The 26,021-nt window shown below is 39.2% G+C and overlaps 1 protein-coding gene across 1 annotated transcript; it reads left to right on the top strand.

The window, feature by feature from the left end:
* Positions 1-1,595: 1,595 nt before the first annotated feature.
* LOC143887160 (small ribosomal subunit protein uS19-like) lies at positions 1,596-26,021 on the top strand. The gene is made up of 4 exons (XM_077391267.1): positions 1,596-1,753; positions 1,840-1,985; positions 2,140-2,197; positions 25,565-26,021. Exons 1-4 carry the CDS (start codon positions 1,751-1,753, stop codon positions 25,811-25,813), a joined length of 456 nt encoding a protein of 151 aa, XP_077247382.1. The 5' UTR covers positions 1,596-1,750; the 3' UTR covers positions 25,814-26,021.

Below are 26,021 nucleotides of genomic sequence, written 5' to 3'. Positions count from 1 at the left end.
GTTTCCTTTGATTTGGAATCTCTAAAACATGGATTGCCATGTTTAGAGTTACTAAAGTTGTATGGCCTTGCATATTTAGAAACATTTCATGGTCAAAGGGAAATCCCTTGAATTTGGAAACCTTTGGGAAGGGAAAGATGACTCTAATTACACTTTCTAATTAGGGTTTAATTGCCAGCCAAACGAATTTGGGCACTTTCGGAAAAGCTTTATGAGAGCTTTTGCCTATAAAAGAGACCCTTGGTCCCTCTTGCCACACACCACAACACTAGAACTCATTGAGAGAGAGAGAGAGAGAGAGAGAGAGAGAGAGAGAGAGAGAGAGTTCACTTTTGAGAGGTTTCCCATAGACCTATTGGGGTGCAAGGTAAGAGAAGATCAAAGGGGTGTTTCTCCCTTTCGCCGTGCTCGGAAAAGCTACGGGGATTGTCATATTATACACGTTCAAGCACAAGCCATGGTGAAAGGTACATCAAACCAATCTCGTTTAAACTCGAATTTTTCTTTGTTTTCATTGCCCAAGATCCGAAGGGATCATTAAGTTAATGTTTAAAATAACATCTTTCCCTTTTGTTTATAAGGGGCAGACTTTTTGGGAGGCAATGTCACTTATCAAGGAATTCCCTTGTTAGGAAGTTTGGAATAGAGTTGAAATCACCTTTAGGCTCTGTTCACTTTCTTTTCCCTGGTGCTGTTTTCCCTGGAAAACAGCCTTTTTTTTCCCAGACAAGACCTTAACAAGACATAATTTCTGTTTTCACTTCTTTTCCAGGGAAAAATATTATCAAATGTGGAATTTCTTATTTAAAAGCTGAAAATGATGTGGAAATTGACTTTTTCCCTGTTACTCGAGATTTGGTTTCCGATTAATTATATCGGAAAGAGACTTTCCAAGGAAAACAAAACATTTTCCTTGACAGTTTCCTTGGATTCTTTTTCCTTCTACCACGTCACCTGGAAAGGAAAGGAAAACAAAATCCTTTTCTTTCCTTTACAGGGAAAAGAAGTGAACAGAGCCTTGATGCACTCAATTTTTAAATTGAAAACCGAAAGTATAGCTTGCCAACAACCGCCCCTCTTTTCATCTTTTTAGGAGGTTTGCTGTTGGATTTTGAGGGCGGCACTCTTTTACACGAGCATGCCTGACCGGGCACTGTATAATTTCTGAGGGTGATTATATGGTGTACGATCGTACAATAGGGCCACCAACATGGCTTACATTGTTTGGGTGATCCAAACCATTCATTTTGTTGGGCCTTAACGTAGATAGAAAATCTTCTCCATAGGATGTTTCTAAACCTTCAGTATGTGGAGGTTTAAAATGGACGGCACAGTATGAAAACGGCTACTGATCGGAGGGTTAGGATCATCCTATGGGCACACCTTACACTATCGACACAAGGGCCCAACGAACCGTTTAGATCATCCAAACATTATGGGCCCCACTGTTTTTGGCTACACGTGCATGCACGGCCGTCCACCATATAAAGTCCTAAATGATAAATTCGTATCATTTTCTTTCTTGGACCACACCCTGTACTCCTGTAGTGCAAGAGGAGTTATAAACTTATAAACAGACCAGATTGGGGTAGCCCAGGAAGAAAAAGGGGTAGAATAAATATCCCTCTCACAGTATATATAGTTTCCACGACTTCGCAAACCCTAGTTCCCTGCCATTCCTTCACCCATCCGGCACCGAAACGAGATCTCAAAAGGAAGGATTAGGGTTTCTGTTTCTTAATTAGCAGTCATGGTGAGTTCGATTCAGATCTAAAACCCGTTGCATCTCATTTTAATGCGATCTAATCTCTTTCTAAGGCTCTTAATTTCTCTTATCAGGCAGAGATCGATGCAGACATTGCGACCGGGCAACCTAAGAGGAGAACATTCAAGAAGTTCAGTTTCAGAGGTGTTGATCTCGATGCGCTCCTCGACATGTCTACCGATGAGCTCGTCAAACTTTTTCCCGCTCGTGCTCGCAGAAGGTAAGAAACCCTAATCCTCAGTCTCCCTCTCTCTCTCTCCCTCTCTGTCTCTCTGTTTCTCTCTCTCTCTCTCTCTCTTGCTCTCTGTCTTTTAGGATTTTGTTTCGATTTCTTTTTTTCATTTTCATTTAACCTTTGGTCCTGAATTTTGTAGGTTTCAACGAGGTTTGAAGCGGAAGCCAATGGCTTTGATCAAGAAACTGCGAAAAGCGGTAAATGAGATCATATTTTTTTTTATCGTTGTTATCATCATCTTCGTCTTATTTTTGTTCATTTTTTTCGTTACTGTTGTTTAGTTAGATTTCCAAATTGGTTTCTTGCTGCTGATTTTCCTTATTACTCATCTGTTACATGTTTCGGTGGATCGGTTTATAAGATGTATCATTCAGAAAAAAATGACATTAGTAAGCTACACCCCACGTACACACAGTCGACACACCCCAAAAATAAACTGGATGAGTGTGTGCGTGCGTGCGAGTGTGTGGCAGATTGTGTGCACACGTGCATGAGTGTGTGTGGTGTTTGTGCTTGTGGGTGTGTCTTTCTGTGTCTCCATGTTTGTGTGAATGTTTGCGTGAGTGTGGATGTGAATTTGTGTGATTGTTTGTGTGAATGTGTGCGTGTGTATGTGCGCCTCTAGTTTTCTGTGTGTGTGTACGTGCGCCCCAGTGAGTGCGTTAACTGTTGGATGTTTTCATTGCTAAAAATGTTTTTTTTTTGTTTGTATTTTGTGTTTTTTTATTTGCATTCATTTTGAATCTCTATGCTACCAAAGGGTGGATGCTGACTCCTCTTCACTGGTTTTGAGATTTACAAGAGGCTATAAGAATATCCTTTTCGTTCTATCTGTTTACTTTTCAAAGGCATGTGATTAAGGTTTTCTGGAGGTGTCTTGTTTGTTACCCACTGTGTGCTGAGGTGGGTAAGATTTCTATGCAGGATAGATTGTCACGTGTACTCTGAGGTTATATATAGAACTGAAGTTTAATAACTTTAGCAAGACCTACAGAACTGGGCTTGTAGTCTCATTATATAATCAGGGCTGAAGTTTTCTTTTGTCTTGGTCAATGTGCACACTAATATGTTAATGCTGTAAATTGATCCACTGGTCAAACTTTTTTTTATTTTTCCTTGTTTTGTTATTTTCTTATGAAAAAGCTATTTACTAATACTATTATAAGAACCTTGTCAGGGCCTCAAGGGAACGTAGAAGGAGACGAAATGGACAATCCACTATTCCACCTAATGCGCGAGTTTTAAATTTTCATTGAAACTAACACAAATCGACCACCATGTTTCTGTTTAAATCTATATCGAAATGCATACTGAAATCAAAACACACATCAAAATTGTAACTGTAAGTGTATTAGTGTGTAGATAACTAGAGGAGTTTGATGACTAAGTGCCTCGATTAACAAACTGTTGCATTTATTCTGCCTTCGCTCATTTTTTCCTTGGGATAATTATATAGGGATATTTAAGTGGAGCTAGATGAGTTTGAAGGGTAAGTGCTACGTAAGGTATGATGGTCTTACATGAAGGGTCTCAATCAAGTTGATGTCATTTGGGTGGATCTAGTCCAAGTTTCTCATGTAGTTCTCACAGTAGAAGCTTCCATACTCATTATTTTTTTGAATATTTTTTTATTTAAAATGGCCTATAATCTGTGCTGCATGGATTCTTTGCTCCCCTGTGCCGAATATGTGTTTGCATGGTTCGACATGAGTTTCGGACATGGATTCGTGTGGGACACAATTGGATTCTTGCCGTAGCTGTGTCCCACACGAATCCTGTTTTTTCAACTGAATCCGACACACTCTTGTCTCGTTTAGAATTCGAATCCTTTATATTTTCCCTTTAGACACGTTTTCTTCTTTTCTTTTATAAAAGCATAGCTTGTCATCTCTTAATAAAAACCCTAACAGGCTAACATGAATCCGAATCCATGTAACACAACCAATAATATTACCTTTTTATTTATTTTCTATGTTTGTTTGACCTTTTGAAGGCACGTGTAATAAAAAAAGTTGACTTAATTTCTTATTTCTGCGGAAATTAAGCAAGACATTCAATTATTTCTATTCACGGAATGTGAATTAACTTTTTCTCTGGGCCCTGTGTTGGATGCGTCTTTCTTTTTTATTTTTATTATATATAGGGCTTACTGTTCTTGTGCTCGAGTGCAGATAAGGTTATTTGTGCTTGAGTGCAATAAATAGGGTGGGCCCACATATTTGGGATGATCCAAAGCTAGCTTATCTGCACTCGAGTGCAAAAATAGGGTGGGCCCACATATTTGGGATGATCCAAAGCATTGATTTGGAAAGCGGCGAGGGCCCTTACCTAGATAGGGTGTCCACAAAAAATCAGATCCATAAGATCATCCTAACCCGTCCAAAAGTGGAGGGAAAAAATGGGCAGATTTGTGGAAAACAGTGTCCATATTTTACCTCCACTTGGATGGGCTAGGATGATCCTATGGATCTGATTTTGTTACACACCCTATCTATGAAAGGGCCTTCCAAATTAATGCTTTGTATGACCCCAAAAATGTGGGCCCACATGATTTTTTTTTGCACTCGAGCACATATAAGCTATCTTCGCTCGAGCGCAGGAACACTTTTCAGATATATATATATATATATATATATATATATATATATATATATATATATATATATGAGAGAACAGTTTCTACACACTAGTGTAGATAAGTTAGCTACACACTAGCTTAAAATAAAGTGGGGGCCCACACATTGTTTGGTTGATCCAAAACATTCATTTGATGGGCCCTCACATAGATAGGGTGTGCCCCAAAAAACAGCTTCATAGGATCATCCTAACCCTTCGAACCGTGGAGGCAAAAAATGGATAGATTTGTGAAGGTGTTTATACACGTCCATTTTACCTCCACAAATCGTAGGGTTGGGATGATTCTATGGAGCTGATTTTTTGCAGACACCCTATCTATGTGATGGCCAATCAAATGAATGGTTTGGATCACTCAAACAATATGCCCTCCACTGTATTTTAAGCTAGTGTGTAGATAACTTATCTACACTAGTGTGTAGAAACCATTCTCTCTCTCTCTCTATATATATATATATATATATATATATATATATATATATATATAGAGAGAGAGAGAGAGAGAGAGAGAGAGAGAGAGAGAGAACATTTCCTACACACTTGTGTAGGTAAGTTACCTACACACTACCTTAAAATACAGTGGGGCCCACATTGTTTGGGTGATCCAAACAATTCATTTGAATGGTCCTCACATAGATAGGGTGTCCACAAAAAATCAGATCCATAGGATCATCCTAACCATTCAAACTATGGAGGCAAAAAATGGACTAATTTGTGAAGGTTTATACACGTCCATTTTAGCTCCACAAATCGTAGGGTTGGGATGATCCTATGGATCTGATTTTTTGTGGACACCCTATCTATGTGAGGATCATTCAAATGAATTGTTTGGATCACCCAAACAATGTGGGCCCCACTGTATTTTAAGGTAGTGTGTAGGTAACTTACCTACACAAGTGTGTAGGAAATGTTCTCTCATATATATATATATATAGGAAATGAAGTATGTGCAGCTGCACAGATAAGCTATCTGTGCATGGCTGCACAAACCATAGCGGGGGCTACATTTTTGGGGGGATCCAAAGCATTCATTTGGAAGGCTCTTCCATGGATAGGGTGTGTACCAAAAATCAGCCCTTTAGTATCATCCTAACCCTGCCATTTGTGGAGGGAAAAAATGGGCAGAAACAATGTCTATCCATTTCCCCCTCCAACTTTGATTGGGTTAGGATGATCCTATTGGGCTGATTTTTGGTACACACCCTAACCAGGGAAAGGCCTTCCAAATGAATGCTTTGGATCCCCCAAAAAATGTGGCCCCCACTATGGTTTGTGCAGCCATGCACAAATATCTTATCTGTGCAGCTGCACATACTTCATTTCCTCACACACACACACACACACACACATATATATATATATATATGAGGAAACTGTTGGTGAGCTAGCTTGCCCAATCACATGGGGGCCCACTTTGTTAGGATGATCCAAACCATTCATTTGAAAGTCCCTTACATAGATGGGGGGTGTACCAAAAATCACCTCCATAGGATCATCCTAACCCCTCCATTTGTGGAGGACAAAAATGGACAGACACAAATCTGCCCCATTTTTTGTCCTCCACAAATGGAGGGGTTAGGATGATCCTATGGAGCTGATTTTTGGTACACCCCCTATCTATGATAAGGCCTTGCAAATGAATGGTTTGGATCACTCCCCAAAATGTGGGACCCATGTGATTGGGCAAGCTAGCTCACCATAAGTTTGGTGAGCTTAAGCTCACCAACAGTTTCCTCTATATAGAGGGGTTAGGATGATCCTATGGAGGGGTAGGATGATCCTATGAAGCTGATTTTTGGTACACCCCCTATCTATGATAAGGCCTTGCAAATGAATGGTTTGGATCACTCCCCAAAATGTGGGACCCATGTGATTGGGCAAGCTAGCTCACCATAAGTTTGGTGAGCTTAAGCTCACCAACAGTTTCCTCTCTCTCTCTCTCTCTCTATATATATATATATATATATATATATGAGCTTGCAGTTCCTGCTGGTGCCCTCAGCTAAGCTTAGCTGCGGTGGCTCTTTAAAAACATAGGGGCCCCACATTGTTAGGATGATCTGAAGCATTCATTTGAAAGGCCACATCATAGATAGGGTGTGTACAAAAAATCAGCTCCATTGGATCATCCTAACCCCTCCAAAAGTGGGGGCAAAAATGGGCAGATTTGTGGACAAAATGTGTCTATCCATTTTTGCCCCTACTTTTGGAGGTGTTAGGATGATCCAATGGAGCTGATTTTTTGTACACACCATATCTATGATGTGGCCTTTCAAATGAATGCTTCGGATCATCCTAACAATGTGGGGCCCCTATGTTTTTAAAGAGCCACCTCATATAAGCTATATGAGGGCACCCTTAGGAACCCTTTTCTCTCTCTCTCTCTCTCTCTATATATATATATATATATATATATATATATATATATATATATATATATATATGTGGTGGTGGCATTTCCACTATCTATATTCATTTTTTTGCATCCCATTTCATTTGGCCTCTTTGACTATCTAGTTGAGATCATTGATCTCAAGATTCTCAAACTGATAACCCATTTGCTAAAAGATGAAAAAAAAATCAATTTATTGATTGTTATTTTGTCTTCCTTCTCTCAAACTGATAACCCATTTGCTAAAAGATGCCAAAAAAATTCAATCCATTGATGATTATTTTGTCTTCCTTCTCTCTCTCTCTCTCTCCCTTTCTCTCTCTCCTTCCTTTTTATCTTTCTCTTTCTTGCCTGCTTGCCCTAGGTCCCTCTCCTTTTGTTCTCCTCACCTCGCACTCGGTTCTTTATCTCATCATGCCTTCCTTGCTCTTGATCACCGATTTCTTTTTCTTCTTATGTACACATTTCTTTTTGTAACGACCCAAATTCCGCATCGGGTCCGACGAGAAAATGACAAATAAAAACAATTGAAAACCACAAGGATTTTTTATTTTTTTTCATATGAGAGGACTCAGCCATAAGAAACTAAGCAATCTTATTCCATTGAATTAAAACCACTACATGATTCAATTCTAATCTCATAACATGTCCATGAATAGAATAAGACTGTAACCTGTCTCTACTTTTTTTTTTTGAAAGATGACAAAGTATATTGATAGATCATACGAGAATTACATAGAGTAGGGACCAGGAGTCCCTCATGAAATTACAACGTATGAGGACCTAGGAGATGGATGACTCCCAGTCCCTAATAGAAAGATCCAATTCATTTCCCTCACTACCGTCCACTCTAAATCACCATACTCAACAGAATAAAGGTGTAATGTTTGCTGTCTATTCAGAAAATCTTCACAGAATAACCCTGTTGAGACAACCAAGTAACCTATCTCTACTAACCACTCAAAGTTTGAAAAAGAAACCAATATCCAGCTACTGGATATGACATCTGACAAATCCAACTCTACATAAGAGGACTAAATTACACTTTGGAACCCACATCAAACTTTCTTAACATTTGTCGACCTAACTCTCTCACATGTCGAACCAGGCGTCCCCGATGCAAGTGAGTTCATTTTGTGGTTCTTACAACACAATTGATTCATGTGCCCATGGTATACACAAATTATAGCGTCGATCATATGTGCTCCTTGCCTAGTTTTATACATCTCTCTACTTTGCTAGTCACTAATCCTACGGACCTACAAATTTTTTTGCCAAATCCTGAAACCCGATTCGCTACACTAAAAAGGGAAAAAAGCCGACACACTACAAGAGGAACAAGATAAAACTCACCATATTAATTCCATGAGACTAAAAAAATTCCAAAACTACAATTCTTGAAGATAAAAGAATCACCTACTACTACGGGATGTGACGGGATCGTCTTTCCCAATACTAACTCAAACTCTACGACTAAGTTGTCCAATCCCGTGATGTTGTTCTAGGTTTGTTCATCTGCAAAGGCTCCTTCCCCGTTTTCCTCGAAACCTGTGGAGGTGTAGAGGTATTGGGGTCAGCAAACGCTAAGCAAAATAATTTAGTGGCTCGCATAGTAAGAGTCCACGAAAAATACAAGTCGCATTATAACAGTTTTCTTATGATTAGTCATTGCAACAACAATAATATAAAAAGTGAAAATAAATAAGAAACATGCTAAACAGTTATTTCTTTCATGAAGTAATATGGTAAAAAAAGATGCATGTGCATGAGAATGAAGGATGCAACCTCATATGCTCAATTACCCGGGACCATACGACATTCCACAACCCTATTTTTTTCTATCGGTTTTTCTTGGTACTTTATACAACCCGTTGGTTCCCGACCATCAAGGACCCTCCACACACATATGGGTGTGCTCATTTCTAGGATTTTCTTTGGGTCACCCTATACGGGTCCGCCCGAATGCATCATCAGCCCAAGGTCGTACGCTCTTAGTTGGGGTGGCTTTTGGCGCTATGCCCAAGGTTGGCTTCAAGGGGGTCTCTTTTTGGACCTCTCAATATTACCATGCATGCAATCATGTTTTTTATATGTACCTTCTCTTTCTTTTTGGTGAATTTTTTTTTATCTCATTTGCCTTCATGATTAGTCTTTAACAATCTCTATTATTTTCTTCAACCATTTATTAAAAGTGAGATTACTAACGATTTTCTAACAGTCAATAGAAAACGTAAAAGCAAAAGATAAATCTTATGAAATACAATCATAATCACAACTCTACTCTTGGAAGCCATTAGTATGAAAGTCGCTATCACTTGCCTTATAGTTTGAGTGTAGAATGTGACGTGAGGCTATATGTATTAATCGGAAAGGAATCTGTAAGGATTACATGTCAAAGTGTCAATTGAATCTTCTAGGTTATCTAGGTTATCTATTATTTTCTTCAAACCATAAACACGATTGTACCATGACATGGTTAACCTAAATTCATAGTATCATTCCATATTCTAAATCTTTTAAAGAAATCAATTTTTTATATTTTTTTAGCCCTTCTAGGCTTATAACAAATACTCACCTACAATCTTTTTCGACAAAACGAGCCTCTACTACCTATAGGACATACGCATGATGCCCTCTTATAAAAACAACCAATAAAATTCGTTTATTCATGCTGATTTTTATCAAAAAGTCCTTTAAAAACCTCCCTCTTAGTTTGCATATATAACCTAGATCACAAAAATTAACCTAAACAAACCTCCTAACATATGTTTCATTAAAAATTACCTTGTTGTATGCTGATTTTGGAGAAATAACCTTCCAAAATCGCTTGCAACACGCTAATCTATTATCTTTATCACGGAAAATCAATTACATCATCTTTGGTTCAAATCCCTTCAAAATCTTTGAAAAATAACCTTTTAAGGGTGCTGATTTTTCGCAAAATACATCAATTAAATTCTTTAAAATCGCTCACATAGCCCTAAATTCCTAAAATAGACTCCATAATCCGATAGATTAGGGTTCTAAAGCAAAATCCTAACAAAAATTATGAAAATCGTTCATTTAAGACGAGTAAAATCATATTTCTTTTGTAAACATACCTACAAACCCTAAAAAACATTAAAAGATGAAATTTAGGCACTAACTTGAGGCGAAGATTCAATTCGAAGAAGTCCCTGTCTTTATTTTCTTCTCTTTCCTTTCTTTCCTTCTGTCTTTCTCTCTCTCGGTTTGGGATAGTGTGCGCAAGTGTGAAGGGAACCCATGAATTGGATTTTTATAAAACCCTATGGTTTGTGTTTCCTATTCTAATTCTAAAAGGAATGGTAAGTGTCAAATTTTATTAGGTTTCTCTAATCTTATTTTATTAAATCTTATCTAATTAAATAAATTAAGTGGTCACACTTACTATTTATAGTAAAAATGGACTTACTATTTATAATAAGTTCAGACTTACTATTTATAGTAAAAACAGATTTACTATGTATAGTAAGTTTGAACTTATTATTTATAATAAAAACAGACTTATCATTTATAGTAAGTTCTGGCGTACTATTTATAGTAAAAATAGACTTACTATTTATAGCAAGTGCGAATCTGATGGTTCGAAAGCCTCCAATCAAAGATCTAAACCGTTGATTTTCAACTGGAGGTTCTACAACGAAGATTCAGATACAATCCTTAACTTTTCCGATCCTTGGTGGGGCCGAAAGGGGTTTTAACTAGAAATGGTAAGTCCGTTTTTACTATAAATCGTAAGTCCGAACTTACTATAAATAGGAAGTGATTTTACTACAAATAGTAAGTCGACACTTACTATAAATAGTAAGTCCGTTTTTACTATAAATAGTTAGTGGGGCTACTTAATTTATTTAATAAGATGAGATTTAATAAGATAAGATTAGAGAGACCTAATAGAATTTGAAACTTACTATTTTTTTATAATTTGAATAGGAAACACAAACCATAGGGTTTTATAAAAACCCAATTCGTGGGTTCCTTTCCTACTTGTGCACGCTATCGCAAACTGAGAGAGAGAAGGAAAGAAAGGAAAGAGAAGAAAAGAAGAAAAGAAAGATAGGGCTTTCTTCGAATTGAGTCTTCGCCTCAAATAAGTGCTTAAATGTCATCTTTTAATATTTTCTAGGGTTTGTAGGTATGTTTACAAAAGAAAGATGGTTTTAATTGTCTTTAACGAAAGATTTTCATGATTTTTGTTAAGAATTTGGTTTAGAATAATAGATTAGGGAGTCTATTTTAGGAATTTAGGGCTATGTGAGCGATTTTAAGGAATTTAATTGATGTATTTTTTGAAAAATCAGTAACTTTAAAATGTTATTTTTCAAAGATTTTGAAGGGATGTTATAATGCAACTTGTATTTTTCGTGGACTCTTACTATGCAAGCCACACTAAATGATTTTGCTCAGCATTTGCTGACCCCAATACCTCTAGAGGTTTTGAGGAAAATGAGGAAGGAGCCTTTACAGATGTACAAACCTAGAATAACACCACGGGATTGGGAAGTGTAGTCGTAGAGTTTGAATTAGTGTTGGGAAAGACGATTCGTCACATCCCGTAGTGGTAGGTGTCTAGGTGATTTTATTTTCAAGAATAGTATTTTTGGATTGGAATTTTTCAGTCTCATGGAATTAATATGGTGAGTTTTATCTTGTTCCTCTTGTAGTGTGTTAGCTTGTTTCCCTTTTTAGTGTAGCGATTCGGGTTTGGGGATTTGGCAAAAAAAAAATAAAAATTTATGTCTAAAAATTTGCCCCAAATCCGCGTCGTTATACTATTCAACCCCCACCCCATATTTTAGCTGTCACTTCTTATCTTTCATTACATCTTCTTATCAATGCACCGGTTTTCATTGCCCCTTCCCTATTTTATCTCATAAGCTATCCATCTCTTTCTCTGTGTGTGTGTGTGTGTCTCTCTCTCCCTCCCATTTTTTCATCCATCTCGTTAGAAACTTCAACAAGTAGTTTCCAAGAACACAAAATTTCAGCCACATTAAACATTCACCGAACCTGATTTGACAATCTCTTCTCAAGAGGCAACTGCCAAACACTTAATTTATCCTATCAAAATTGCCACAATAAACAACTTAATACAAAGGGGATTTGGTTTAAACCATGGTTCGTAATAAATAAAGCACCGAGCCAGATGGCTTCTGCTTGGGCTTTCTACTGGGTATGTTGGGAATGGATAAAAAAAGATTGACCGATTTAAGGAGTTCTACTATGGTGGCTATTTGAGAACATAGTCACAAATATCTGTTTTTTCATAGTATTGCAATTTTACCATGGCATTTTGATAAAATGACACAGCTCAAAATAATCTTGTGATTTTGAAAAATATCTCGATAAACATATCTTTGATGTCAAGGGAATAATAGGCCATGTGGTTCTCCTAAGCATATCTTTGATTTCAAGGCTTCATATGCGACCCCCTTAGCTCATTAGTGAATTCATTGGTTAATAAAGTGAAGGATTTATGCAAGATGCTTCCATACTCTAATAGCAGAGACATTTGGTTTTTAAGAAACTCGTGAATGAAGATCAAAAGGAAATTAAGAAGTTTAGATTATACTAATATTTGCAGTGCTACTCTATGAAGACAATCTTAAATAAAACTCGCGTTGGTTGTTGAATGTCTTCCTGTCATGTATATATACTTTTTTGCTTTTATGAAACAGCAAATAGTTCATATTGTTTGCTAGAAATGGATTATTTATGCCGAGGACCATGAGAATTTTGTCCAGTTTTACGAGCAAAGAAACCAATTCGATGTAAACGTCAAACATGACAAAAAATAGAAGCAAATGGAAGTATTAATTGCTACCAAGCAGGTTTACTTTTAAAATAAAAAAATTAACAAGGTTTGTTATCGTTTTGATATATCTTATGCCTAGTGGCCAAGATATCTCATTTGCATAGGTGGCTGTAGCTAATAGAGGCCCATTTCTTTTGATGTTGGAATATTTGTATTTGTTATAAAATATGGGCTTTTTTGATCATTCATGTATTATATATAATCTACAATGGGCGGTGGTAAATGAAACCAAGTATTATAAATCTAGAAAAATGGTAGGAGGCTACCCCTCCATACACACTACTTCGCAACCTATCATTTTTGGTGTCCACGTGTCTTGGTTTCTTTAATGAGCAGCATCGTGAACTATCATCCGGTTGTTCATAAATATATTGCTTTTTATTAGTTGATGTGATTGAGCTTTGTTTGTTTGGACAATGAACTTGGAATTTTAATCTTTTTGTCCCTTTTGATGAATATCCAGCTTCTCAATATTAACAATTATTCCTTTGAAGTTTTTGGGCATCTTTTACAACTTTTTTTGTTTAGGGCCTGTTTAGAGTTAGTTAATGTTTCCATTTGCTCGTCGTTTTCAACATTATTGGTGAACACTATAGATGAGCTTGTCATTTTAAGCTTGGTCCCATAAAAAGAAGCACCAGTTCATAGACCTAGATGGTCAAGAGGACTCGACAAAAGCATGGAACGAAACTACACATCCGTGTCTAAAGATAATACAAGAAAGGATACAATAGAGCTATGATTGACGCCATCTTTTGCTGGTAACTCAACATCCCTATTTGTTGATCTACTAACATGCAGGATAGGCATGACATGACTGCCCCAGCGATACAATGAAAGGTTTTTTTTGAGATAGTCAGAGATTTGTCGTGATTATCCGTCCTTATAGCTTGGATTGACATGATCACATTGCTATAATCCCTTCGATGATGTAAGCAGTGTTTTAAAAATTCGTTGACACGACAAGGAACCTACCCGAGTTGACAAGGATTTTTCTTGGCCACATTCCGCGTTGCACCACATCCGCATTTCGTGTTTTGCCCTAAAGAGTCAATAAAAACCCCTTTGACTCTCCCGAGTTATGACCACGTCAACCGCATTCTTTGCCGCATCTGCGCCGAGTCGACAAGGATTTTTCTTAGCCGCGTTCCGCGTCACATCTGTGTTTTTAAACACTGGATCTAAGTGTCTCAAGCGCACACTGACTTGAATCTAATGCTCCAAATGAGTGCCAAAACATCCACCTCATTGGAGTACTCAAGTACCATCGACCTAGAGAAGGCAAGCTTAAGCAACCCATCATGATCGCAAAAGAAACTATCAACACCTATCAGCTTGTGGTTTTTGAGGGTAGACTCGTCAAAGTTCAACTTAACGACTCACATCGTGGGAGGTGCTTGCATGGGGAACTGACTCTGATGTGATTCAATCTCAAAAAATCCCTCATTTAAGCTTTTTGATAGTAACACCCTCAAAGGAACGTAGAAGATGAACCCACTGACAATGAGGCTAAAAATAGTGCGAGTTACTACACTTAGGGTCTTGGCCTTGCCTTTGAGCACCCTTCTTCTTCTTTCCTTCCAATTCAACCATAAAGAAGCAGAAAGGCATAAGTTCCAAGGTAACTTGATCCGAGCTGGCCACGATGCAAGTTTTCAAGACATAATCACATTAGCATCGACCTTGTTATAATCCAACCAACTCCAAAAAGGGACACATGGAAGCTCCAAATAGCCCTAGCATTTGAACAATGAACAAGCAGTTGGTCCATAGACTCATCGTATAGCATATCCAACAATGGTTCACAATCACCCTCTGCCAATGGATGAGATGATCCAACGTTAGGATTTTATCTAAAACATTCAACCCAACAAAACATGACATCCAAGGTTGCCTAAAGATGGATCACAACCTATATGAAGGGACCGTATTTTGGCTCTAGCGGCTAATCAGCAGTAGAACTTCATGAGAAGGAGCCTGATGTAGTCTGCTTCCTTACCTAACCATTCGAACGGACTCTCCAGATGTTCGTTGAATCCAACCTTGCCATTGGCTCAGGCACCAAGCCCATTTCTTGTTCAGAAGTAGTTTATTCGAAAATTGATGATCCATGAGACGCTATCCTCTATGGCCACTAGAGGTGTAACTCTAGCCGGGTTGGATCAGGTTGAGGCCAACGCTAACCGCCAACCCGTGCTAGCATTCCCTCAATGCTAATAACCCGAACCTTGGTTTGTGGATGGTCAACCCTAACCCAACCCTCCTCTAAATCCCTCAACACTAACCCGACCCATCTAACTTGAAATTGGGTTGGGTTGAGCCGGGTTAGTTCTGGTTCACCTTGGGCCAAACGGAAAAATACAATAACCCAAAGAAAATCATGTTAAAATTAGAGGACAGAGGTCGGGTTGCCAAGGCCGCAACCCTAACCCAACCTGAAATTAAATCGGGTGGAACCCAACCCAACTCGAGGACATGCCAAACCAACCCGAGCCAAAATCGGGTTTAACCCGTTGGGTTTGGGTTGAGCCCGACCCAAGTTGCACCCCTAATGTGGCCAGATAAGAACCCTGCCCATTGATTTCTAGGCACAACCATTCAGAAGAGTGAAGGGCAGATAATTTTTATGGGACGATCATTGCACCAAGGGTACAATAAAAACCTAGCAGGGTCACCGATCTTACCCCTAAATTGGCTACATTTTTCAAACTTAGTCCCATAGTTTAAAACTCTTTTGCATCATCGTGGACTCCCTCGAGTCGATTCCCTTTTACCTCGGCGGCGTTCTTATCCGAGCCCATGTTTTGCCTATAAATCGATCAAAACACATAAGAACTCTGCCCACTGATTTCTAGGCACAACCATTCAAAAGAGTCAAGGGTAGATAATTCTAAGGGGACGATCGTGGCACCAAGGGTCCAATAAAAACCTAGCAGGGTCATCGATCTTACCCCTAAATTGGCTACATTTTTCAAACTTAGTCCCATAGTTTTAAAACTCCTTTGCATCATCGTGGACTCCCTCGAGTCGATTCCCTTTTACCTCGGCGGCGTTCTTATCTGAGCCCGCGTTTTGCCCTATAAAGTCAATCAAAACTCCTTTGACTGAATGAATCAGCTGAGAGTACTCAGCTGTGTCAATCAAGTACTCAACCACGTCGTGCCGAGTCAATTAGGATTTGCTTTAGCTGTATTTTGACTTGCATCCACATTTTGAAGCACTGCTTAGTCTAACACCTATAGATATCTCTCTAAGCTCCAAAACCCAAGAGCTCATCTTGTCACACATTTTCCAGCCACACCACTCCATTCCGTTCTTCCTTGTAATGACAAGTCTCCAAATATGCTCAAACTCAACACCAAACATTTAAAGCCACTTGCACATCAAGGCGTTGATCATGGCTATGAGGTTTCAAATGCCCAAAACCTCCCATTCTTATATCTTCAAACCATGTCCCAATCCACTAGGGCACTTTTAAGCCTCTTCCCCATCATTCCAAAGGAAATTCTTTTAAAGAGAACCAAGCCTATGGATAATGTTAGCGGGGTAATGAACATGCAAGAGGAAGTGGATCAGAAATTTGGCCAAGGTAGACTTCACTTAAGCGATCTTCCCGATCAAAGCAGGGATGCACTTCTTCCAACCCGAACAACTTCCTCTCAAATCCTTGGACAACCGGGTTGTCACGCCCCGACCCCACTGTGTGAATATTGTCCGGTTCTGGGTTTTCCCACCCTCCCTAGATTTGTTTTCCAGTGACACTAATCGTGCTCGACCTACTCCGCAGGCCCCCAGCCCCTTGGAGATGCTGAAAATGCGTCTACACATGGAGGGGTAATCCACATATATAGCCTAGAAACTTTTTCGCCCTTTCCATTGTTGGATCTCACAATCCACCCCCTTAAGGCCCAACATCCTCGCTGGCACACCATATTGCGGGAGGTACGGCTCTGATACCATTTTGTCACGCCTCGACCCACTGTGGAAATATTGTCCAGTTCTGGGTTTTACCACCTCCCCGGTTTTGTTTTCCTGCAGCACTAACCGTGCCCGACCCACTCCACGAGGCCCACGCCTTGGAGATGCTGAAAACACGTCTACATAGGGAGGAGGAGGATTCACATATATAGCCCATGAACTCTCTCTCTCTTTCTGATGTGGCTGGTCCTACAAAGCCTTGCGAGGGCGTCCACGACACAGACAAGGGTTGTGGTAAGACGGAGGTTGAGTTAAGACGAAGGAACTCAAGGAAGATCATCCACCCTACACTCAATTATAGTTGCAAATATGCCAATGGATTGCTGCTCGACCCTCGCATACAACCATGAATTTAATCATGTTGGACCTTTGAAGCTCTGTTGAAAATAAGGGTATCATTAGTATATGACAGATGAGATATGTGAAGGTTAGTTAGAAAAGTCTACCTTCATGACCGCTAATAAACCTCCCCTCCAAGCCTTAGCAATCAGGTGGCCAAAAGCCTTTGCCGCCAAAGTAAAAAGTAAAGGGGATAGAGGCCTGTTGAAACCCACGAGAACTGCCAAAGAAGCCCTTCGGTTACCCATCGACAAGCGTAAAACTGTGTTGGGAAAACCCATTAGCGGCTCCATGCTGTCTACTAATCATCAAAGCTCATTCAATGCATCAAGTGGTCAGGGAAGTCTCAATTGACTTGATCATGAGCTTCCTCCAAGTCAATCTTGTACAAGATGCCTTGATTCCCTTATTGATGATTTGCCCCTTAGAATCATCAAAGAATGCTTATAATTTGCACGAAGATGAGATACTTTGATGCATCCGCTATCACATGTGTTGATATTGTTTTGGAGACAAAAAACCCATCTAATAGTAATAAGTCTTGGGATTTGCTAATTTGTTTAGCACAAGGAAATGTGGTCGAGGTAAGACTAAGATGAAGGAAGATAATCCACCCTAGACACAATGACAGTTGCAAATATGCCAATGGATTGCTGCTCAACCCACACATATTACCATGAATTTATTGAAATTCATTCGCTGCTATGACAAATTACCGCCATCAGATTGCGAGCTTAGATCTCTGAAGCTCTGTTGAAAGAGCTTTTACATGTTGGCCGCCCGTGTAACAACACGGGCAGGAAGCCCATCCTAGATATTTGATCCAACAGCCCCCCCCCCCCCTCTCTCTTTTTTTTTTTTGACTTTTTAGGATGTCACTGTTGGATCAAATATCAAGGCTGGGCTTCCTGCCCTTGTTGGTGCACAGTCGGCCACCATATAGTTTCTCCTGTTGAAAATAAGTGTATCATTCATATATGACAGATGAGAGAGCTGAAGGTTAGAAAAATTCACCTTAAAACACTCTAATAAACCTCCCCTTCAAGCCTTAGCTATTAGGTGGCTACGAGCCTTAGCCTTCAAAGTGGAAAGGAAGGGGTAGGAGGGTCCCTTGGTGAAGCGCGCACAAACTGCCAAAGAAGCCCTTTGGCTACCCATTGACCAGCACAAAGAACGATGCTGTTTAAACACACTAGCTGGCCTACGCTCTCCACTAATCATCAAAGCCCATGTCAATGCATCTCAGTTGATGATCATAAGCTTTCTTCAAGCCAATCTTGCTCCCATATTGATGATTTGTCCCTTCAAAATGAGCAAGGAATGCCTGTAATTTGCACGAAGATGACATAGTTAATGTGCTTGTCAACCATATAAATCTCTTCCATTGAAAGCCATGCCTTGGCCGAATTTGTTTCCACTCACTCATTATACTTAGAAAAGCTAATGAGTCACATCATGAAGCTTTGAGAGAGGGTAATTGAGCATAGACTATGAAAAGAGACTAAGGTGTTAAAGAATCAGTTTGGTTTCATGCCTGGGTGATCGACTATGGAAGCTATCTTCTTGATTAGGCAGTTAATGGAGATATTTAGAGAAAATAAAAAGGACCATATGGTTTTCATTGATTTGGAGAAAGCGTATGATAGGGTTCCCAGGAGGTTATGTGGTGGGTCCTTGAAATGAAAAAAGTGCCTACTAAATATGTTGATGTGATTAAGGATATGTACGATGGAGCAGTAACTAGGGTCAGAACTACGGATGGCATGTCTAGTGAGTTTCCAATTACAATAGGGCTGCACCAAGGATCAGCTCTAAGCCCTTATCTTTTTACGCTAGTTATGGATGAACTTACGGGATGAGGTGCTGTTGTGTGACATAATATTAATTGTCGAAACCAAAGCAGGAGTTAATGCTAAGTTAGAGTTATGAAGAACTACTTCGGAATCCAAAGGTTTTAGACTGAGTAGGACTAAGGTAGAGTATATGGAGTGGAACTTTAGTTATGTAAGGAAGCAGGGCGAGGATGTAGTAAATATGACTGGATAGGAGGTACCTAAGAGGGATATCTTTCGCTATCTTGGTTCAATCCTACATAAGGAAGGAGAGATTGAAGATGATGTTAACCACAGAATAAGAGCAGGTTGGTTGAAGTGGAAGAATGCTTTAGGAGTTCTGTCTGATCGTAAAATACCTAATAAGTTGAAGGGAAAGTTTTATAAGGCAGTTGTGAGGCCAGCCATGCTTTATAGCTCAAAATGTTGGGCCAGCAAAGAAGCAGCATGTGCATAAGATGAGTATAGCGGAGATGCGAGTGCTTAGATGGATGTGCGGCCATACAAGGTTAGATAGAATTAAAAATGATGACATCTGTAAAAATGTGGGGGTGGCACCAATTGAGTAGAAGATGAGAGCACCGCTTAAGATGGTTTGGGCATATCCGACGTAGGCCTTTGGATGCTCCAGTGAGAAGAAGTGACTCATGACAAGTTGATGGAGTAAAAAGAGGTTGGGGCAGACCGAAAACAACTTGAGTAGAAACAGTGAGGAAAGACTTGATGGCTAGGAACATAACAGAGAACATGACCTTGGATAGGAGAGAGTGGAAGAAAATGATTCATGTAGACTAACCCAACTAGTGTTGAGATTAGACTTAGTCAATTTGAGCCAGGTAGATCCTTTCACCTTCTTCATGAAATTTTTCTAAAGGATTCATTAGCCGATTCCAACTAGTTTGGGACAAAGGCTTAGTTGAGTTGAGTTTACTTAAAAAATTCAGCCTCGTCACCAATATCCTCAACCATACATGGATGCCACCAATATATCTTCTTCCCTCATGGTGCTTCAATAAGGAAAGAAGTCTTTTAACTTTAAGATGTTTTCAACATCCAAGTGCTTGTGCAGCTCGTCCTTCCATGCACATCTCAAATGGGCTCTTCTTGGCAGTGAGACTCTTTGAATAACTGCAAACAAAATCAGCTTGTGGAACAATTATGTCACATTGCTTTTGCTTCTCATCAACATGGGTTCTTAAAAGATTGCCAAAATTCTGGTTCACCCCCTCTGTTTGTCGATGGTAAGCATTACTATATTAAAGTTAGGCTCCAAATTGCTTCCTCAATTTCTTCCAAAAGAAATGAGAAAAACTTTGTGCCATGAGGTAGTAGTTTTGGCACTTCATGTCTTAAAAAAATTACTATATTAAAGTTGGGCTTCAAATTGCTTCCACAAGTTCCTCCAAAAGAACGAGAAAAACTTTGTGTCTTGGGCGAGACGGTTAATGAGACGTTATCTTTATATCCCTCTACCCATTTCACTTTTGTGTTATCATAGTCAATATTTTTTTTTTTTGAAATGGTATATTGTCTCCATGTTAGTTTTGTGTTTCTGTCTATTATATACTATCTTTCATTTATCCTTTTATCTGAAACAGTGAGACACGATTCACGATAGCATTTAGATGTGGTGAGACACTACGATCTATTCCTTTCTATTAATTTCTTCGTTTCTCTTAGATTTACCTATTTCCCCTCATTTTCAAGTTCCACAATAAATTTTCAGTAATCCATTGTAGTTAGAAAATTTCAGATATGTAATTCTTGCAAATTTTGAAAATTTCCTGCATTTTTCTATAGTTTTCTTGGGTTTCCCTTTCTTTCCCTTGTTGTCCTAAATCATACCGTGACTTCCAAAGTGACCTCCCAAGCTCCCATCTGCCTCCATAGTGTTCCCTTCCCTTACTGACCAATTGGGAATGGACAATTGGTTTCCCTTGAAAAGAAATCCATCATTTATAAGACACACACCTTGCCACTTCTTGAAATAATTATCTTCCCCACAATTCTTTGGGATGGTTTATCCTAAAATTTTGATGGACATAGTGCCTATCAATGTGGTCTTTCTACGAAGTGCACTTCATTTTGCACGCCCTATTTATAATGAGGACAAGGGCATACAAATTCTTTATTATAGATGTTATAGTTCTTCCCTCAATCATTCAAATTCTCATTAAAAAATGATACGCATTGCCCCTTTTAGCTTAGTACAACCCCTACACACACTTCAGATGCATCACACTCCATTTCGAATAATTAATCAAAGCATGAAATCTATACTCTAGGGCCTTGCACATTTTTCTTGATTATTTGGAAAGCTTTGCCCTCTTTTCTCCGCTCAAATTTGTCATTTTTCATACAATTAGTGATTGTCGTGATGATGGTGCTGAAATGTTGGTTAAACGACCTATAGAATGTTGCCAAACGATGGAAGTTGCTAGCATCACCAATGCATGAAGGTGTAGGCCAGTTCTGGATAGCTTGTGCCTTGTTAACCTTGATGCCTTCTGGACTAACTGCATACAACACTTCTTTAGATTGGCATGGACATCTCTTTAGTAATGTTTTCAATGCTTCATGTACATGCAACATAGGAGCCCCTTTGTTAGCAACTATACACTAGTATGTCATTGAAATGCACCATCATTATCCTTCCAATGAATGGCTTGAGCACTTGACCCATCAAACACATAAAGTACATGTGTTAGACAAGTCAAATGACAACCAATTCATTCATAAAACTATGGATTCAAGTTTCCATCGAAACGTGATGGTTTCCACTTCCACCGACACTAAACTCTAATGTAATCGTTTGAGTACTCTGTCGCTCGAAACATTCACGTTTCCTCAAACATGTACACGTTTCTACCGAAACACAACAAAAAAACTTTGCTTTACACAGCGCCTGGGATCATCACTTTTTTTTTTAAAAGAACAAAGACAACTGAAAATAAAAAAATCAAATTAAATACCTCAAAGAACAAAGACAACTGATGCTTGTAAGGTCATTGCCTTGTATTAATAAATTGTTCTTGTATGTCCCTATCTTCACATTTTTGCATTTTTTGCGTTTGGTTGGATTTCCCACCATCGCAAGTGTCGTCATTTCACACCTCACACCATTGGGGAGAGGAAAGAAAACCTAACCCATAAGGGGGATTAATATCACTGCCATATTTTGATAATGATGACACCCTCTTCATTTTACTCAAAACAAATATTGCAGGTGGGAATGTCTATCAGATAGGGGACTGTCTGTAATACAAATATGGATACCAAAATAGCTAGGGCAATTATAAATTTGCACTCGCTGTAGGATAATAAGCACCCCTTTTAAACTTTGAAAAGCGTTGAAGTCTGCCACATACCCTTTTTTAAAGGGGTGCGAATTATCCTACACGGGTGCATATTTATCATCGCCCAATATCTATCAGTTTTTATAAATTATAGCCGTCTTTTATTTTTCAATGCTACCATATTTTCATATTGCACTATATTGTTCCAAGAGGGCAAGCCTTGGTGCAGAACAGTAAGGTTGTTCCATTGTGACCTGGTGGTCACAGGTTCGAGTCACGGAAACAGACCTCGCAATGGCGGGAGCCTCGTGCACTGGGCCGGCCTTTACTATATTGTTCCAAACATGGTGACGCCACGTCACTAGGTGTTCACTGCTGTTAAACCATTATGGATGGTTGTCTTGCTTACATGATGATTTCTAAGTGCGCATTTGCTATTATTCTAGCACTTCCTTAAGTTTTCCTTAAATTTCCATTACTTGCATAGGTTTCCATATGTTTCTGAGATTCAGAGGATTTCCATTGAAACCGAAACCAAAATGTTTCCGCACCCATGAATATCGAAAGGCATACCAAACCGACACTTGAATCCGTGCATAAAGTTCATCTTTTATTTTGAATGCGGTTTTCCATTCATCTTCTTCACGTACCAGACTTTGATAATAACTTTTGATAATAACAACCATAGAAGCACGAAGCGGGTGCAGGGGTGGGGAAGGGAAGCGCAGGGGTCTAGAAGAGTATAAGGTTGGGAGCGTCATGGGAGCATTAATGTAATATTTTCATCATATGTCTTTCAAAATTCAAGTACATAAAAATAGTAATTTTTAACTCTTATATAATCTTTTAAAATTTAAGTACATTAAAAGTAGTAATTTCTAAACGTCTTCATTTTCATGACCTTTCCTCATTCCTTCTGAAGATTTGCCTCCTTCCTCGCTCCAATGAAGTACTTTGACCAGTTGGAGGAGTTTAATGCAAGTGAGTTGGTGAAGGGGTTACTGATGGAGTAATAGGAGCGGGTTGGGCACCGTTTCCCTCTCTTCGGGACCGCGCTCCCTGGAAGCTCCTTCCTAAGAAGCCCTGAATCGAGGTTCTGAGTCTGAAGTGGCACCCCGAGGGAAGATTCCTGCTTCTAAGGTCATCATCCGCGATTTGATCAATTCTTCTTCTTTGCCATCTTTCTCATAGCTTCTTCATTGTCGCCCTCTTCTTCATCACCATCCATGCGAGATGGGTATCCTGTATTTCTGTGGCTCTTCTACAACAATGCGAATTTATGTCTCACTGACTAGGATTGAATCATATTGCTTCCCTCTTTGGACAAATGAAAATGATCACTGGACCTTTTTTTGAGAATAGTGGGTTCTTTTCCAGAGGTGAAACCCCTGTAATAGATTATGAGCTTTTCATCATTTTCATTATATGCTTCTTCTACCATCAGTTGTTTTAGAGGAATAAGGGGAATCCATTGTGCAAACAACGCATGGCTGTGCGTGTCCTGTTTAGTTGCTGATGTAGTGTGCTTTCTTCTGAGCCTGATATGCTGCAACGAAATGATTATCTACATCCTCACTAACTGGTTCCAATGCTGGAAATGGAGATCTTTAGATGACGACTCCTCCTGCGGACACCCATGCTGTTACTCTCATCTGAATGGCCAAGATACTTCAACATCCTTGGGTCTAGTCCAGTAATACCATCTTTTGGTCAAATAGCTGTCTAAGCCACTCATCATACTTGATTTTTTCTTGCAAGAAATTTCTTTCCAATTGTCTTTTTGTGGATCGTTATGTAATGAATTAGCTTATTTTTGAAGAAGGGGAAGGGAGAGTAAGGTAGTTCTGATTGTTCTTTTTTTCTTTTTCGCAAATCACATTCATTCGCCATTGTACAACCCACATCTTTACACGTTTGAATCACGGACATGTGCCTACATCTCTCTCTAAAACACACACACACACACACACGTGCGCACACCTATTGATTTGTTTGCCTCATTTTTCTGATTTCACTGTAAATCTATGGATTTTTTGGATGGTTCTTATAGAGTTGGGAAGAGAAATCTATTCATTAATTTTAGAGAGCAGCAGATGGTTATTATAGAGGTGGGAAGAGAAATCCATACATACATTTTAGAGAGCAGCAACTGCTGCTTATCCTCATTTTGTTCATCCTCTCCCTCTAAGATGCGGTAAATCTGTGGATTTGTAGAAATAGGTTCTTTGAAAAGACGGGTAAAGTCCTGGATCTGTGGAAATAGGTTCTGTGGAGGCGGGTAATTCTTGGATTTGTAGAAATAGGTTCTTTGGAGAGAGGGGGGGGGGGGGGGGGGGGTGGGGTGTGTTCCAGTAAAGAGATCCATGACTCTTTTCTTCGTTGTATCTGCGACAGTTGTTTTCATGCAAATGCAGATCGAGATTGGCTCGGTTTCTACTTTTTTGTGAAAGTACTTTCTTCATTGGATTCACATAGTTGCCGTATTCTTCTTTGTGGTCATCCTCTTTCAGATGGCGGTGCGGTTATGGATTCCATGAGCAGCCACCTGGTGCTTTTCTGCGTGAGTGCATTGTGGCATGGGTGGATGGTGTATTGGGTGGTTAAGATACAAAATTACCGGGGTCTTGTTGTGAGGCTGTTTGCTGAGACTGAGGGCTGTGGGTGATGGAGACCATTCAACAGTTGCAGTGTAGGCATGGATGCAAGGTCCTCGTTATCTCCTCTTCTCTAGGCTCGTGTAACCCAACCCTTGATTGGCATGCTGGTTTTTTATGTTAAGTTTACTTTAAATATGAAAAAATGAAGGTGGAAATATCCTCTCCTCGAGTGAAAACTATGTTCTAACTCTCTTCCTGGAAGTTTTATTTAATATTAGAGCTTCATAATTTTTAGAATACTAAATATTATAGGGCTACTGGCAGTAGCTTGGTTCAGCTGGATTATGTTTCTTTTATCTGGGTGATGACATTTTTCAAATCAACTTCACATTATAATGCCGAGTCTGTTCTCAATTGTATTACTAGAACTATATACCCATACAAAGTGATGTTTGACTTCAGATTGTACTCCTTTTTTTATTAGATTCCCTATAGCTCTGGTAACACAATAGCACTTCCTATATTGCACGATAGAATTTTGGTATATTGCTTCTGAAAGAGGAGCTTCGTTATTTACAGCCTTCAAACGATCCATTTATTAATGATGATAAATGGAATTAAATTTACTCAGCATTTTACTGTTTGGTTGGCTTGAAACAGAAACGAGAGGCTCCTCCTGGGGAAAAGCCCGAACCAGTAAGGACTCACCTTCGCAACATGATCATAGTCCCCGAAATGATCGGAAGCATCATTGGGGTTTACAACGGCAAGACCTTCAACACGGTTGAGATCAAGCCCGAAATGATCGGCCATTATCTTGCTGAATTCTCCATCTCCTACAAGCCCGTTAAGCATGGGAGGCCTGGAATTGGTGCCACCCATTCATCCAGGTTCATTCCTCTCAAGTGAGAATTTTCGCTCTCCATGCTTTACTATTATTCTAGTGAGTAAATCTGATCTAAGACCCCCTCTTCCCATGACAATTTTGTCTTAAAGTCATTAAGTTGCTTAGTTGCGGCTGTTATAAGGTTGGACAAAAACCTTTTAGGCTGTTCAAATTTTACAAGCACTTCAGTTTCATAAGACTTAAGTGACAAGATTTTTGCTTTGATTTTGA

This window comes from Tasmannia lanceolata, unplaced genomic scaffold (assembly GCF_043159265.1).
Source record: "Tasmannia lanceolata isolate RefF3 unplaced genomic scaffold, GAP_Taslan_0.1 ptg000012l, whole genome shotgun sequence".
NCBI lineage: Eukaryota > Viridiplantae > Streptophyta > Magnoliopsida > Canellales > Winteraceae > Tasmannia > Tasmannia lanceolata.
The sequence above is the reverse complement of the archived record's forward strand: the minus strand, read 5'-3'. Positions and strand labels throughout refer to the sequence as shown.

Excerpts from the sequence above, each read along its gene's own strand:
- LOC143887160 (XM_077391267.1), top strand. Across the intron at positions 1,986-2,139 it reads CCCGCTCGTGCTCGCAGAAG|GTTTCAACGAGGTTTGAAGC; the intron begins GTAAGAAACCCT and ends TGAATTTTGTAG. Across the intron at positions 2,198-25,564 it reads TCAAGAAACTGCGAAAAGCG|AAACGAGAGGCTCCTCCTGG; the intron begins GTAAATGAGATC and ends GGCTTGAAACAG.